At 36.0% G+C, this 15,041-nt stretch overlaps 1 protein-coding gene across 4 annotated transcripts in view; it reads left to right on the top strand.

Moving 5' to 3' along the window:
• The window catches only part of MMS22L (MMS22 like, DNA repair protein), a 126,597-nt gene that overhangs the window by 15,868 nt on the left and 95,688 nt on the right, over nucleotides 1-15,041 (top strand). For all 4 annotated transcript variants that reach the window (XM_078447137.2, XM_078447138.2, XM_078447139.2 and 1 more), the window contains 2 exons: nucleotides 7,203-7,379; nucleotides 14,796-14,858. In XM_078447137.2, coding sequence (XP_078303263.2) covers nucleotides 7,203-7,379; nucleotides 14,796-14,858 — 240 coding nt within the window. The remainder of the gene's footprint in view (nucleotides 1-7,202; nucleotides 7,380-14,795; nucleotides 14,859-15,041) is intronic.

Raw genomic sequence — 15,041 nt, 5'->3', positions numbered from 1 at the left:
GAAGCAGAAGGAAATTTTAATTTTAATCCAAACTGGATTAAATAGACAAACATTTGGAGCTATAAAAAAAAAAAAAAAAACAAAAAAAAAAAACACCCTGCATAAGATACTCAGGTATTAAAAAGAAGTAGAGTAAAAGCCAGAAATGAATGAAAAGAATAAATTGAATGCAGGAGAGAAATGAAAGAAAAAATAAATTTAGAGTTGACTAAATTACAAGGTGCCCAAGAAAAATACACTCAAATGAAAATTTAATCAGGGATATGAAAGAAAGGCAGAAAACATCCAAGGAATATAAAGAATTAGAAAATAGCTGAAATGGAAGGTAAGCAAAAAGGAAATAGCCATATGTGTAAATGGAGTCTTTAAAAGAAGAAAACAGAACAATAGGGTGTAGCTAACACTCAACACTGTTATCCAAGAAAACAGTTATTGGGGGAAAAAAAGAAGAGCTAATTCTACATATTGAAGGGGCCTACCAGGTAACTGGTAAGATTAACTCCAAATAATTCATCCCAAGACATATCATACTAAAACTGTTTGATTTCAAACATGACTTTAGGTCCTATAGGAAATCCTCAAATTTTCTAGGCAAAAAGACCAAATAACTTAAAAGAGCAAAGTAATCTGACCTGCACTAGGCTTTTCAAAAACAACAGAAGGTAACAATGGAACATCTTAAAAGACTCAAAGAGCCTTCCTCCTTGTGAGGACACAGCCAGAAGTCTGCTGTCTAGAGAAGGACCCCTGATCTTGGACTTCAGCCTCCATAATGAATAAACAATATGCCACAACAGAGCAAGCCTTCAGCTTAGAGAAAAGTGTTGTAGGTCCCATCTTTCACTCTACAGAGATTATATGGACTGGAACTATGACATACTCACTCCCTTGATAGAAAGCTCAAGACCAAGAAAAAGTGACCAAACCCAAAGGAAACAAAACAGCAAAAAGTTTCTTCTAAGACAGCAAAGAAGCTAGTTGAAAATTATTCCTTGTACTATCTGACATGCAGTGTCTTTGGGGACCGAGATGGATGTGGATAAACCAAGAAAGAAAAACAGAAAAAGCAATTGAAAATTTCAAGAACAGGGCTGCTTCCCTTCCTCATCCACCTGGGAGTTAATGATATCACAGAAGACATGATCATTCCCTGAATGTTGACAGCAGTCTAAGCTCCACACAGGGCCTGTTCTTAACAGCTTTCCAGACTGCTGAAGGCAGAGACTTTTTTTCTTTCTTCACGTTGTACAGAGATTTTTAAACTTTACGATGTGACAACATTAATTTATACAATACCCTCATTATGTTTACATTTTTAAACTTTTTTTGTTTATTTGAGAGAGGGAGTGTAAGAGTGCAAGCAAGGGAGAAGGAGAGAGAGAATCCCAAGCAGGTGCCTAGCTGTCATCATGGAGCCTGTTGTGGGGTTCAAAGTTGCTAACTGTGAGATCATGACCTGAGCTGAAACCAAGAGTCAGACGCTTAACTTACTGAGCCACCCAGGCGCCCCCCTCATTATGTTTTTAAAAGAAGAAATCATGCGTATGTGCGCATGCGTATACACACTAACATTTTTCCGTAAAGTATTTAATTCCTTCTCCCTACCCCCTGGCATCCCCCCCACCCCCATCCCTGGAATGTGGTAGGTGAAGATTGAATGGGATTTGGAGTTTTCTTGCTGAGGAAGAGACATTTTCTGCAATCAGGTCTGTGTTCAAAGAACTAATGTTCTAAGGAAATTATCTAAAGGGGAGAGGCAGTTCAGGGCTTTTAAGTTATTTTCAAATCTGCCTGTGCTCCTGCTGACCTTTGTGAAGCCAACAGGATGATGTTTCCCAAGGGGACAGTGTATAAAGCAATTAAGGAACCCTCGTGGAGGCTCAGGAAGGTTTGCAAATTCACATACACCTCAAATTATGTGGGAATTCCAAGAATGGAAATAAACTAATTTGATCAAGGACATAATTGTGTTCCAGGAAATATTCTAAACACATAGCTTTTGTAGATCTATCTGTATGACTGTTTTCCTGAAAACCCAACTCTCATTATCTAGTAAACGTCAATTAGATTTCAGTTTCACAGAAAGAAAGCTAATAAATAATCCTTGAGTGATATTTCTTATGTGCCAGAAAGTAGAATGGGTGTGAGGTTAAGTAAACTGTTCAAATAACAGAATATGATAAACTGGACTTCAAATGCAAATTTATTTGGTGCTACAACTCATGTTTTTTCCTACCACACAATTATGTAAGAAAGTGCATATTTAAGAAAGAAAAGAAATAGCTGAATTAATTCACTCCTCTTTGGGGAAATAGACCTAAATATAGTTTATGTGTACTCCCCAAATTGCCATGAATGAGGCAGGGGACACTGGTGTTGTACCATGTGCAATATCATAGCGTTTCTGACCAGTACAAATTATATTTTAGCTACCACATATATGCATAAGTTTATGTATGTTGTCACGTTTAAGTGTCACAGAAAGATTGTTAAAGAAATATTCTGTGAAATAAAAACATCATTAATACCAAAAACAAAAAGACAAAAAAACACCCAAAACCCCACAAAGATTCAAAATGTATGGGCCAAGGATTTTATAACTTTCACCCTGGCAATCCCACTTCTAGGAATTTATTTTTGGTATATACATCTAGCAATTCAGAAAAAATGCATATGCATCAGGCTCTTTAGTGCATTGTTTATAAAAGCATAATATGAGAAACTACCTAACGGCCCATACACAGACTAGTTGAACCAACCATGGTATATCAGCACATTGGAGTACTGTGTTCAATAGACTGAATAAAATATCTGAAGCATTTGATTTCCAGGATTTATTGTTACATAAGCAAAGTGCAGAAGAATATTTATAGGATGCTACCTTCTGTGTATGAAGATGGGGAAAATAGTAAATGCATATGATTAGTTGTGCACAGATAAATACTGGAAAGACAAATCAGAACTATGAAATCGGTGGGTAGGAATGGGAGATTGGTGAGGGACAGTGCAGTGGAAGGGTTTGAATGTGTTGTTATGATTTTAGAACTGTGCTAAACTTGAACATGCTCCAGAAATAAATCAAGGTGCGTGGAAGAGGGATTCATTGGAACATAAAGAGAAACACCTAAATCGAACTGTATTATAAGTGAGTAACACATGGGAGAAGTGATGGGGGGGGAGGACTGACCTAGACAATTTGGAGTGCACTATTTTGACAATGTGCTCTAAGGCTAAAGACAGAAGAATTGTAATGAACTGCAAATACTGGACTCATTTGTAGATTTGTCTTACAGTGCTATATATGAGTTAGCAATTTTAAATATTTGGGTTCTAGGACTGAGCAAATTAATATATTATGGGTGATTAAGAGCCAACTTTGCCACTTTTGGAAAATTGAGTTACAAATATGAAAACAGGGAAAGGTAGAGTGAAAGATAATGTGTAGGAATAGAATTTGAGATATCAGTATGAAATAATGGTTTTTAATCATCAGAACTAGGAGTGTGTGTGTGTGCGTGCGTGCGCACACACATGGACATGTGCATACATGCATTTCCTACCTTATCCAATAGGTGGGCCTACAAACGATGGTATTTGAGTAACAGGAAACTGCAATGTCTTGGTTTTGAAGACCAACCTCCAGTGACAAGAAACAAAGTTCCTTTGGCAAATGACTGGTCTTCCAGGCTGGGGCATGAAAAGAAAAAAATGAACCTGGAACATTTTGTACCAGAAACTAAGGAGGTACTCAGAAAATAAAGAAGACACCTCTGAAGGACAAAAGAGCCAACATGAAGATCTCCCACACTCTAAACCTGGGATAATTTGAGGAACAAAACAAATGACAGCAAAGGATTGTAATCTATACAGTAAGACTTTATGGATTCATACTGGTATAAATGAAAAATAAATGGAGAGAAGGGAAACTCCTCCTAATAAATGTAGATGTTGGTGATTGAATTAGAAAATCACCAGTTGACAACTTCCTTAGTAACTGTTTCAGGCAAGAATCCTCAATGGCTGCCAGAAGTATGACGAAAAACAATATTTTTACAGCTGGATAAGTATCTACACTATCAGTTACAAAGGGAGCAGTAACTTTACAGTTTAGAAAATCTGGCAGATACCACCTTACCCACATGACCAAAGTTAACCAATAATAGGACAAATGGATATTATGTACCTTCAGTGTGATGTGATGCACTTAAAGAAGAAAAATGTGTCTTTGGTATTCTTGCCAAAAATATATAATGTGAATCTAATTATGAAGAAACTTAAGTTAAATCTAAATAATGGACCTGTACTCCTCAAAAATGTCAAGGTCAGGAAAGATAATAACTGAAGAACTATTATGGATTATAGGAAATAGAAGAGACCTGGTGGCTACATGCAGCATGTGAGAATAGAGGGGATATGATAATGCTTTTAATTGTAGCTCCAAAGAAGTAGAAAGTGGAACAGAGAAAATACTTGAAGAGAAAATGACAGAAAATTTTCCATAGTTAAGAAAAGCTATTGCATTAAGAAAATCAATTCCAGGGGCTCCTGGGTGGCTCGGTCGGTTAAGCATCCGACTAGGGCTCGGGTCATGATCTCACGGTCCATGAGTTCCAGCCCCGCGTTGGGCTCTGTGCTGACAGCTCAGAGCCTGGAGCCTGTTTCAGATTCTGTGTCTCCCTCTCTCTCTGCCCCTCCCCTGTTCACACTCTGTCTCTCTCTGTCTCAAAAATAAATAAATGTTTAAAAAAAAAAAAGAAAGAAAATCAATTCCAGTTAGGATTAAAAAAAAAAAAAAAAAAAAAAAGACCTAGATACATCATAGTGAAACTGCAGAACATCAAAGACAAAGAGAAGAGCTACAAGCATTCATACAGAAAAATGTTACTTTCAAAAGAATGTCAATTAGACTATCAGCTGACTTCTCAACAGCAGTGGAGGTCAGTGGGAATGTTAATTTTCATTGTATTAAAGCAAAGTAGTTGTCAACTTAAAATTTTTCACCAGTGAAATCTTTCAAGGGTGAGGTGAAACAAAGCTACTGTCAGTGAAACAGAATTGAAGGGAATTCTAAAAGAGGTATTTTAGAAGAATGGTGCCTGAATTGGGGGAGTTGGGGGCAGGGCAGAGGTGGTGTGATGTATGAAGGAATAAAGTGCAAAGAAAATAGTAAATGTTTTGTATAAGTCAGTAATATAATCTGTTTGAATTAAGAAATAGTTAAAGTACACAGTAATACTGGTGTAGAAATTGGATAGGGCATAATGAGTATTTTAAGGTACTTATTTTAAGAGGAGAATGAAGATTTGTATTAACTTATCAAGACATTTGCCTATATGCTGTTATTTGTAAGGTAATCACTGAAAGAAGAGAAAGTAGACTAACGTACTAGCTAGTGGAGGGGGAAAAAATATTTAACCCAAAAGAACTCAAGAAGGAGGTGTTTGTGGAAAAAATAGGTATACAAATAGAAATACAGAATAAGATGGTAGATTTAAAACTGAATGTAGGAGTCATTACATTAGTGGACTACTAAATGCTCATTTAAAAAAATATACTGTCAGAACAGAATGTAAGCTGTTTATAAGAGATAAGCTAAAACAAACTATAGAAGAGTTCAGAATTGATAGAAAAAGATGTAATATGTTAAACTAGCATTAGAGAAAATTAGACTTTAAAACCAATAAGAGCATTAGGTCATTTTGTACTGATAAAAGGTTCAATTTATCAGGAAGATAAAGCAAATTTAAATTTTTATGTGGCTGAGAACATAGTATTAAATGAAAATAAAAATTGAATTACAAGAAGAAATACACATATGCTTAGAAATAATTGAAATACATTTCTAACCCATAGGTGAAAGAAAATATAATGGGAACTGTAAAATTTTTTGAAGTAAATGATAACTAACATACTACTAATTAAAGCTTTGGGACTGCAGCTAAAGATAAAGAGGGAAAAGTATAACTTTATGTTGTTTTTTTTTTTTTAATTTATTTTTGAGAGAGTGAGCTCTCTCAAGTAGGGAGGGTTAGAGAGAGAGGGAGAGTTCCGTCAGCCTCTGCCATTGCAGAGCCCTGAAATTTATAACTTTAAATACAGATGTTAGAGGGGGGAAAAGCTGAAAATTAATGAGCTAAGAATTCATCATAGGGGCGCCTCGATGGCTCAGTTAAACATTTGACTCTTGATTTTGGCTCAGGTTGTGATCTCACAGTTCCTGAGATTGAGCCCCATTTGGGGCTCCGGTCTGATAGCTCAGAGCTTGCTTGGGATTCTTTCTTCCTCTTTGCCCTTCCCCCACTCACACACATGCTCTGTCTCTCAAAATAAGTAAATAAACTTAAAAATAATTCATCATACAAGAAGTTAGGGAAAAAAAATCCCTGCATAATAAACCCAAAGAAAGTAAAAGGTAGCAAATAAAACTAACACAAATTTGTAAAATTAAAAATAACAAAGATCAAAACAGAAAAAGACTAAAACAGCCAAAAATTGGTTCTTTAAAAGTTACTAAAATTGGCTAATTTCTCTTGAAATGATTACACAGTCAATACTAAAAATTTAAAAAGGAACATGACCAGATTTTGCAGATATTTTTAAAAGTTGAGATATTGTCATTAACTATATGCCTAATAACTTGAAAATGTTTATGAAATGGACAAATTACTAGAAAAAAAAAGTTACTAAAACTCATCAAATGTTCAACAACAGTGTATCAGGTAAATGGTTCATCATATAGTCATATTTTGGAATACTTTGATGAACTAGGCCTATACGCAATATGGATGAATCTCGGAAACACGATGTTGAGAAAAGAAGCAAGTTATAAAGAATAGAATTAGGCCACTTAAGAATACAAACATGGATAAAAAAGTGGTGAATGGGAAGCCAAACTGTATATGATTTAGGCTTATAGGCCTATGTGGCAAAACTTAAAAAACAAGAGAATGATTTATGATGAAGGTCAGGATAATCATTTCCCCTGGATGGCAGAAGATGTGATTGTGGAACACATAGGATCTTTCTAGAGTGCTAATCATGTTCTAATAATTGTTAACCTGTGTATTTTTATTCTTTAAATTTCACATACATGGGTTTTTTTCTCTTTTATGTGTATATATTATTATACAAATGGAGAAAAAAGCCCAAACCAAAGGTTATGTTCTTAGTGTAATTGAATCATATTACCTCTCTTTGTATAGTCATTTTGGAACTGGTTGAATAAACTACTTAAAACATTCTTTGACAAATCGAGTGACCGAAGACGACCTTCTGTGCCTATAATCCAGCCCAGGGATCCATTAGGTTTTAGTTGGTGGATCATGACTCATGTAGCATCATTTTACCAGTTTGATCGCCATGGAACACAAGATGAAATGGTAAGATTTTATTTTCTTAAACTTTCTCATATTATTAATATGTATTTTTTGTAGACACGTTAGTAAACGAGCACAGAAACACAACAAAAAGATCACAGGGGCGCCTGGGTGGGTCAGTTGGGTGTCTAACTTCAGCTCAGCTCATGATCTCATGGTTTGTGAGTTTGAGCCCCACGTCAGGCTCTGTGCTGACAGCTCAGAGCCTGGAGCCTGCTTCGGATTCTGTGTCCCTCTCTTGCTCTGCCCCTCCCTTGCTCATGCTATCCCTTCTTTCTCTCTCTCTCTCTCTCTCTCTCTCTCTCTCTCTCTCTCTCTTTCTCTCTTTCTCTCTCTCTCTCAAGAATAAATAAAACATTAAAAAAACAAAAATAAAAGTAGATCACAATCCTACAGGGAAAAATTCAGCTTCTGAATCTAGAAGTTGGTAGACCTTTCCCTAAACATCTTGAAAAATGGTAATTTTTATGTTTTTACTGTTTAAGGAAGAGCACCTTGTAGAAGACTTGAGATCTAGTCCAGTCCTGGCTCTGCTACTAGGTAGTTGTGTGACCTTCAGTAAATTACTTCAACCTTTCTGAGTCTGTGTTCCCTCTTCCAAAAATCATGGGATTGAGTGTTCAGAAAATGCCTTTTAGTTCCAAAATCTGTAAAATTGATGAAGGGAAAGCACATGTCTCCAGTAATGAGTTAGTAGTTTCTGTGAATAATTAGGTAAAATTATTTCTTCCGAATAATGCTTCTTTAGGGAAGCTTTTCATAAAGATATCTTAATCTATTAAACAACCATGAGGTTTACTTCAAATAGATTTTATTATATTAATTTCTAGTTAGAAACATTTTTTTTTTTTGGTGTTATTTAAAAAGCCCTGTGAATAAAACTAGCTGGTAGACATATTTATTTGAAGCTCTATTTGTGTATAATTATTCCATGTTCAGAAGTGAATAGTGTAGTATTCTATTAGCCCATCAGTTCTATAACATATGGAATCTTTTAGCTAATGTGTCGGATTTTCAAAATTTACCTTTTACAGGGGGGGGCGGGGGGAGTAGTTCCCAAATCTGGCTTATCATCCATCAGACCTACCTGGAAGTTTTTAAAAATTCAGGTTTTCAGATCTCAACTCTAGAGGTCCTGATTTAGTGATCTGGTTTGGAATTTGGGAATTCTTATTTGTAAAAAGTTTCTTGGTTCTCATCCTCTATCAGGTATGGAGATCATTGCTTATGAAACCTGTTCCTTGACAGACTTTCTTCTTTTTGAATACTGAACAAAGTCAGCTCGGAAATCATGCATGGAATCTGAGGGTCAGTTAGCATTGACAGTTATGTCATAGGAATGGAAAGGACCTCAAAAGGTCTTCTAAATGATCCGCCTAATAATAAAAAGCTTTCCAGGAGATCCCAAGATAAATTAAAATAATAAATCAGAAAGTTCTCTGAGAAACTCACACACAGATCAATATTAACGTATTTAAGCATTATACCAATTTATTGAGAGGGATCAGTGGAATGAGCATCCCAGAGAAAAGGATTATATGTCCTTTGTTTCTGTACATCAGTTCTTATCATGCTGATATGTAGTAAATACTCCATAAATCATAGCAGATTGTCGTTATTATTGCAGTAGACCTTTCATTGAGTATTTTTGTGGAGTTAATATGTTAATGTTTCACATCTTTTAACCATTAGAATACTAGAACATTAAAGTAACTCAAAAATTTACCCTATAAAATAATGTCTTTACATCAGCATTTTATTTCTCTTCCCATTTTAATTCCCCAGTACATATTTTTGATTTTAATCGGTGTAAATAAAAACAGTAATTAGTTAAAAGCACCTTTGAGTTACCATTAAGGTGGTTATCATAATAATAGGTGCCAATGATAGGATGTACATGAAACAGATTTATTGCCTCTTGCTTCAGGGAGCATGCTTTCAGATTATAAATGCTTGCTGGAACTGCCGCTAACACTTACGCAAGTGAATGGTGTATTTCAGTGGTGGTTGATGTTGACCTCCACATACACCCACATGTGGTACGTAATCTAGCCATGTTAATATATATCATTACTATTACTGTTGTACTGTACAGTTGCATTGCTGAAATCACTCTTCTATTTCATACAGAGAATCCCATAGGAAATTAATGCTTTTATTAGCCCTGAATCAAGATAGTAATTGAATTGTCTGTGTTTAAAATAGCTTAATCTACGTCTTTTAATATGTCAGCAGTTCCTGTATGATTTTCTTTTGCTAAAATACATATATTTTAAGAATCTTAATTTAAATTATATAGAAGGTTTTAAGAGGAAAATGCCATCATATTTGAAAAAGAACCTTTCATATGATAAAAATAATAGAGATGTATAATGTATATGTATATGTGTAAAACAGACTTGGACTGTATTCATGAGTGCTCAAAGAACTTCAGATATTTCTGGACTTCTTAATATCTTTGAGAAAAAAAAAACACCTCAAGCTCTCTAGTTGATACTAGTTTTCATTAGGGGTGATGCCTTCAGCATATTGCATTTGCTAAGTGTTTTGTGGGTTTTTTTAAAAATTTTATTTATTTACTTAGAGCAAGCATGAATGGGGGAAGGACAGAGCGAGAGGGAGAGAGAGAGAATCATAAGCAATCTCCAAGCTCCACACGGAGCCCAACGCAGGGCTCAATCTCATGATCCTGAGATCGTGACCAGGGCCGAAAGAGTTGAATGCTTAACCTCCTGAACCACGCAGGCGCCCCACATTTGCTAAGTGTTTAATATTTCACAGCGACTAAGCAGCCTTTATATCTGTGAAGTAACATGAAGTAGGTGAGAGAGTAACATATCCATTTTACAAGTAACAAAACTGAGGTACACCGTAGTTAAATGTCAGCCTATCTTTGTCACTTAGATAAATTTGATATTGGGGTTCTCCTAAAGACCGCCTTCTCTCATGAATAGACCTTCAGTATGGAAACCGTGTGTACCAGTTTGCCATGGACAGTTTCTGTTATGCCTATTATCCCCTCCTCCTATCTGGTTAATTTTCCTTTTACTCTCAAGTGTCTCAATTTGGTTCAGAAGTCCTGTAATCATTCTGATCTATGAATGTAAAGGTATATTGACTCATCCTTTCAGAGAGATTATGCAGAATGCTAATTTGGATCTGGGATATATTTTGATCAGAATTTTGAAAATTTTCTGAATTCTTTTTTCTTTTTATGATATAGTATCACAGCCAACTACCATATAGAAAATGGCCATGCATTAATAAGCCTGCTTTTTTCCACTCACAAGATGAGATCTTTACGTTTTATTTTTTTAATTAAAAAAAGAATTTTTTTTAATGTTTGTTTATTTTTGAGAGAGAGAGAGAGAAAAAGTGCTAGTGGGGGAGGGGCAGAGAGAAGGGGAGACAGAGGATCCAAAGCAGGCTCTGCACTGACAGCAGAGAGCCCAACGTGGGGTTTGAACAAGCCGCGAGATCATGACCCAAGCTGAAGTTGGACACCCAACCGACTGAGCCACCCAGGCATCTCAAAATTTTAACATTGTAAATAGGTTTCACATATGCTTCATTTTTAAATTTTATTTTAAAAGCTTTTTTGTGGATTAAACTTTTGCTGTGCATTTAATCACAAAATTTGCCAATTGATTAATGTAGGCTTGTAAGGAAAATTTGGTATCTCTCATACTAGAGGCTTTAGAGTTTCATGTGTTTCTATTTAAGGTTTTTCTTTCAACCTAGATAAGAGTGTGTTATCTTCTCACAATTGCCACCATCTATTTTAAAAGCAAATATAGTTTAAAGAGAAGAAATATTTTGGGGCATTGCAGGAATCAGTTTAACAGTACTTTCCCTGCTGATGTCACGCCAGCTGATGCTCATCTTCGAAACATCTGAAATGGTGACTAGATAAAAAGTCTGAAATATAACCTTAAAGTGAGAGCTGCACCAAGTTACCTTGTCTGCTGGAAGTGGAGAATGGGGTATCTATTTTATATTTGTGGTAGAGACATGACCTGTCCTGAAGCTTAAGTGGTTGTCTTAGTTTGGATGGTGGGATAAGAGATATTAAAACATAACCCAAAATTGATGACTTCCTATTTCCTTTCTTTTTTTTTTTTAATGTTTATTTATTTTTGAGAGAGAGAGAGAGAGCATGAGAAGGAAGGGGCAGAGAGAGAGGGTAGGGGGACAGAGGATGCGAAGCAGGGTCTGTACCGACAGAGAGCTCAGTGCAGGGCTTGAACTCACAAACCGTGAGATCATGACCTGAGCTAAGTCGGACACTTAATCAACTGAGCCACCCAGGCGCCCCATATTTCCTTTCTGTCAGAGAGATTAAGTTTTGTATAAGTTAGTATGTAGAAAAGAAATGTAGGTGCTCAAAGTTCAGTTTTGCTGTGGAGAAAAAAATCTGTGTCCTTTGATACAGTCTCTTAGACTTGATTTGGGCATGATATAGTTGTCATTCTTTAATCTGAGTTATGGTTTATTTTTGTTTTAGATTATAGCCACAGTACTGATCCACAGAGTTGAAATTCTCGGGACAAGAATACATTACTTGCCTATAATTCCTGTGATTCAAATGCCTTGATAGAACAGAATCACTGAAATATACTCACTAACACTATGAAACTATAAAGCTAAATACAGTAGTCCTGTCATAACCCCTGCTTATTTGGGGTTAGTGATGATGTTTTCTTAGTCAAGAGTGATATAAAAGGGAATTGCTGAAAGGTGAGGGAAGGTTTATTAGAAAATGGGAAGAATACTGGCTTTGGAGCAAAATTCTTGCTCTGACTTGTATGTATATATACATAACCTCTCTGAGACTTAATTGTGATTGGAAATTGTGAAATGGAAAGTTTTTGTTTTTTGGTTTTTTTTTGAGGAAGTAATATAAAGACCTTAACACAGTGTTCATATAGTATTATAAAACAAAATAGTCTCCTTTTTGAGAGAATTTTAGGACCAGTTACCAAGGCTGCTCATTTCTGACACCAATTGCAAGCTCAAGAATGCCCAAAACCATATAATTTACTTAGATTTACAGAACTCTCTAAAAGCTATTACAGTCATGGTTATGGTTTATTACAGAGAAAGAATATAAATTAAAATTAGCTAAGGGAGGAGTATATAGTAGAGTCCAGAAGTACCAAATGTGGAGCTCCTGTTATTTTCTCCCCATGTTGTCAAGATACCTTAGTCTCCTGGCATCAGTGTGTGACAGTATGCAGGGAGTATTTCCAACCAGGAGAGCTTGCCTAAGCTGCAGTGTTCAGTTTTTATTGGAGCTCCATTACATAGATGTGATGGATTGATTGCCCACACGGTTAATCTCAATCTTCAGATCAACTTTCCAGGTCTCCACAGCCCTTAGCCTAAGTCACATTGTTGGTTTTGGGCTGTGGCCAGCCTCCACCCTCAATTACATTGTTAGACTATCCAGTATGACTCTAGGCTCCCCGGCAAACAAAGATATCCCTATCAGGTACAACATTCCAAGGGCCTAGAAATTACTCCCCAGAAGCCAAGGATAAAGGCCAGATTTTCTCTTTGGGTAAGGCCAAATTCTTTACTACAGATTCTCTCCTCATAAAAGGTTTGTATTCACTTTATTTACATAAATATATCTGAAAAGGTCAATAATTTTTTTTTTTTTTTTTTTTTTGCTAAAAATAACTGAGTCATTGTATCAGTTATTTATTACTGTGAAACAAAATTTGGCAGCTTAAAACAGCAAACATTTATTATCTCACACAGTTCCTAAGGCTCAGGTATACAGTAAGAGCTTAGCTGGATGGTTCTGGCCCAGGATCCCTCATGAGTTTGTAGTAAACTATCAGCAGGTGCTTGAGTCTCTGAGGACTAGAGCTGGAGGACTCACTTCCAGTCTTTCTCATGTTGGCAGGAGGCTTTAGTTACTCATCATATAGGCTTCTTCAGGCCTGTTCACACTATGGTTTTCCCTGACGGAGTCAACAAGAGATTTTCATTAAGATGGAAGCTTCATTGTGTTCTAACCTAATCTTGGAAGTGACATACCAACACTCCTATTAGTACTGATGCTCTCTTGATAACAGACCAACCCTGGCACAGTGTGCAGTGGGGTGGGGGTGGAGGGTTAAATAAGTGTATGAATACCAGGAGACAGGGTCATTTGGGGCCATTTTAGAGAGGGGCTACCACAGTCATTGAGTACCTTTATTAAGGAAATGTTTGTTTAGTAATTTTATGTAATGAGCATCTTACATGAACATTATCCAGTCATTTAAAGTCGAGAATATTGCAGGGGCGCCTGGGTGGCTCAGTCAGTTAAGCGTCCGGCTTTGGCTTAGGTCATGATCTCCTGGCTCATGAGTTTGAGCCCTACATTGGGCTCTGTGCTGACAGCTCAGAGCCAGGAGCCTGCTTCAGATTCTGTGTCTCCCTCTCTCTCTGCCCCTCCCCCACTTGTGCTCTGTCTCTCTGTCTTTCAAAAATAAATATTTCAAAAAAAATTTTTTTTAATCAGGAATATTGTACATGCTTTAACCTTTTATGCTTTAACCTTTTATGAGTCATTTGGGTTCATCCTTCTGAACAACATATTAATTATGATGGGGATGGTAGGGTATGATGAGGTTCTTTGCTTCTATTCTTTAAGGGTTCTGGCTTTGCTTTTTGAGGTGTTACAGTTACCTTTTGTACCTTTTTCACTCACTGTCAGAAACTAGTTGCTATTTGCTTCCTCTCCAAAGCACTTTCTTTTCTTCTGGTTTTGACTAGTATACATGTATCCAGAGCTTTAAGAACTGAGCGTTCCTCCAGGCTTTCCCTTTGGAAAGCAAAGCCTTTTTCAGTGCCTAGCTTTTGTGAAGTATTTTGGCTTTGTGAAAGTCCTTTTCGGCTTTCTTCCTTATTGTGAGGAGTCTTCCAGATAAGTGACCATTGATTAAATGAGGTAGCACTGTGTACATTTTTTTCCTATACAAAATGTTTAGTTAATTGCTTAGTAGAATAGATTGTCTTGATGTTATTATACATAAAATGAAAAAATCTCTGGTGAGTAAAGTATACAATGAGGAAAAACACTCAAAGCATAAAACACTCCAAAAACTACATGAAGTTTTTTTTTTCCGCTTAAATTACATATGACAGCAAAATTTAAATATTTGTTAAAACAGTTATAATTGTATAGAAGTGCCATTGTTTAATAAAACATGTCCTGTTAAGGTTTATATTGGATTGGAATAGTTACAATTTTTTTTTCTACCAAGTCTGTCAAGTTACTCTGTCCAAGTAATTTTAGACATTCAAGAAGTTGTAATGATGTCTGATGATAGAGAAGATATTTGTACTTCACTACTAGCCTGCTATGCTATAATTTCAATGCATAATTGAGAGCAATAATTTTGCTGCAATATTCTCCCTTTCTAGAGACAAATGGAATCAAATTGGAATTTTGTAGAAGAACTGCTAAAAAAGTCCATCGGTGTTCAGGTATGCTTTCAAATGAGACAATTTGTGGGCTTTGCTAAATTTCTAACATTACAGATTTTATTTTTTAAGAACTGAGAAAACTCTTAAAATGATTTAAACAACAAACTCTGTTTACTTATTAAAAACCTGAGGTGGAATCATCATTCTTTGTTAATGAAGGGGCAACATAAGATAGTTCCTATG

This window comes from Panthera onca, chromosome B2, assembly GCF_046562875.1.
Source record: "Panthera onca isolate mPanOnc1 chromosome B2, mPanOnc1 haplotype 2, whole genome shotgun sequence".
Lineage (NCBI taxonomy): Eukaryota > Metazoa > Chordata > Mammalia > Carnivora > Felidae > Panthera > Panthera onca.
Note: the sequence above shows the minus strand (reverse complement) of the source record. Positions and strands in the feature narration are given on the sequence as shown.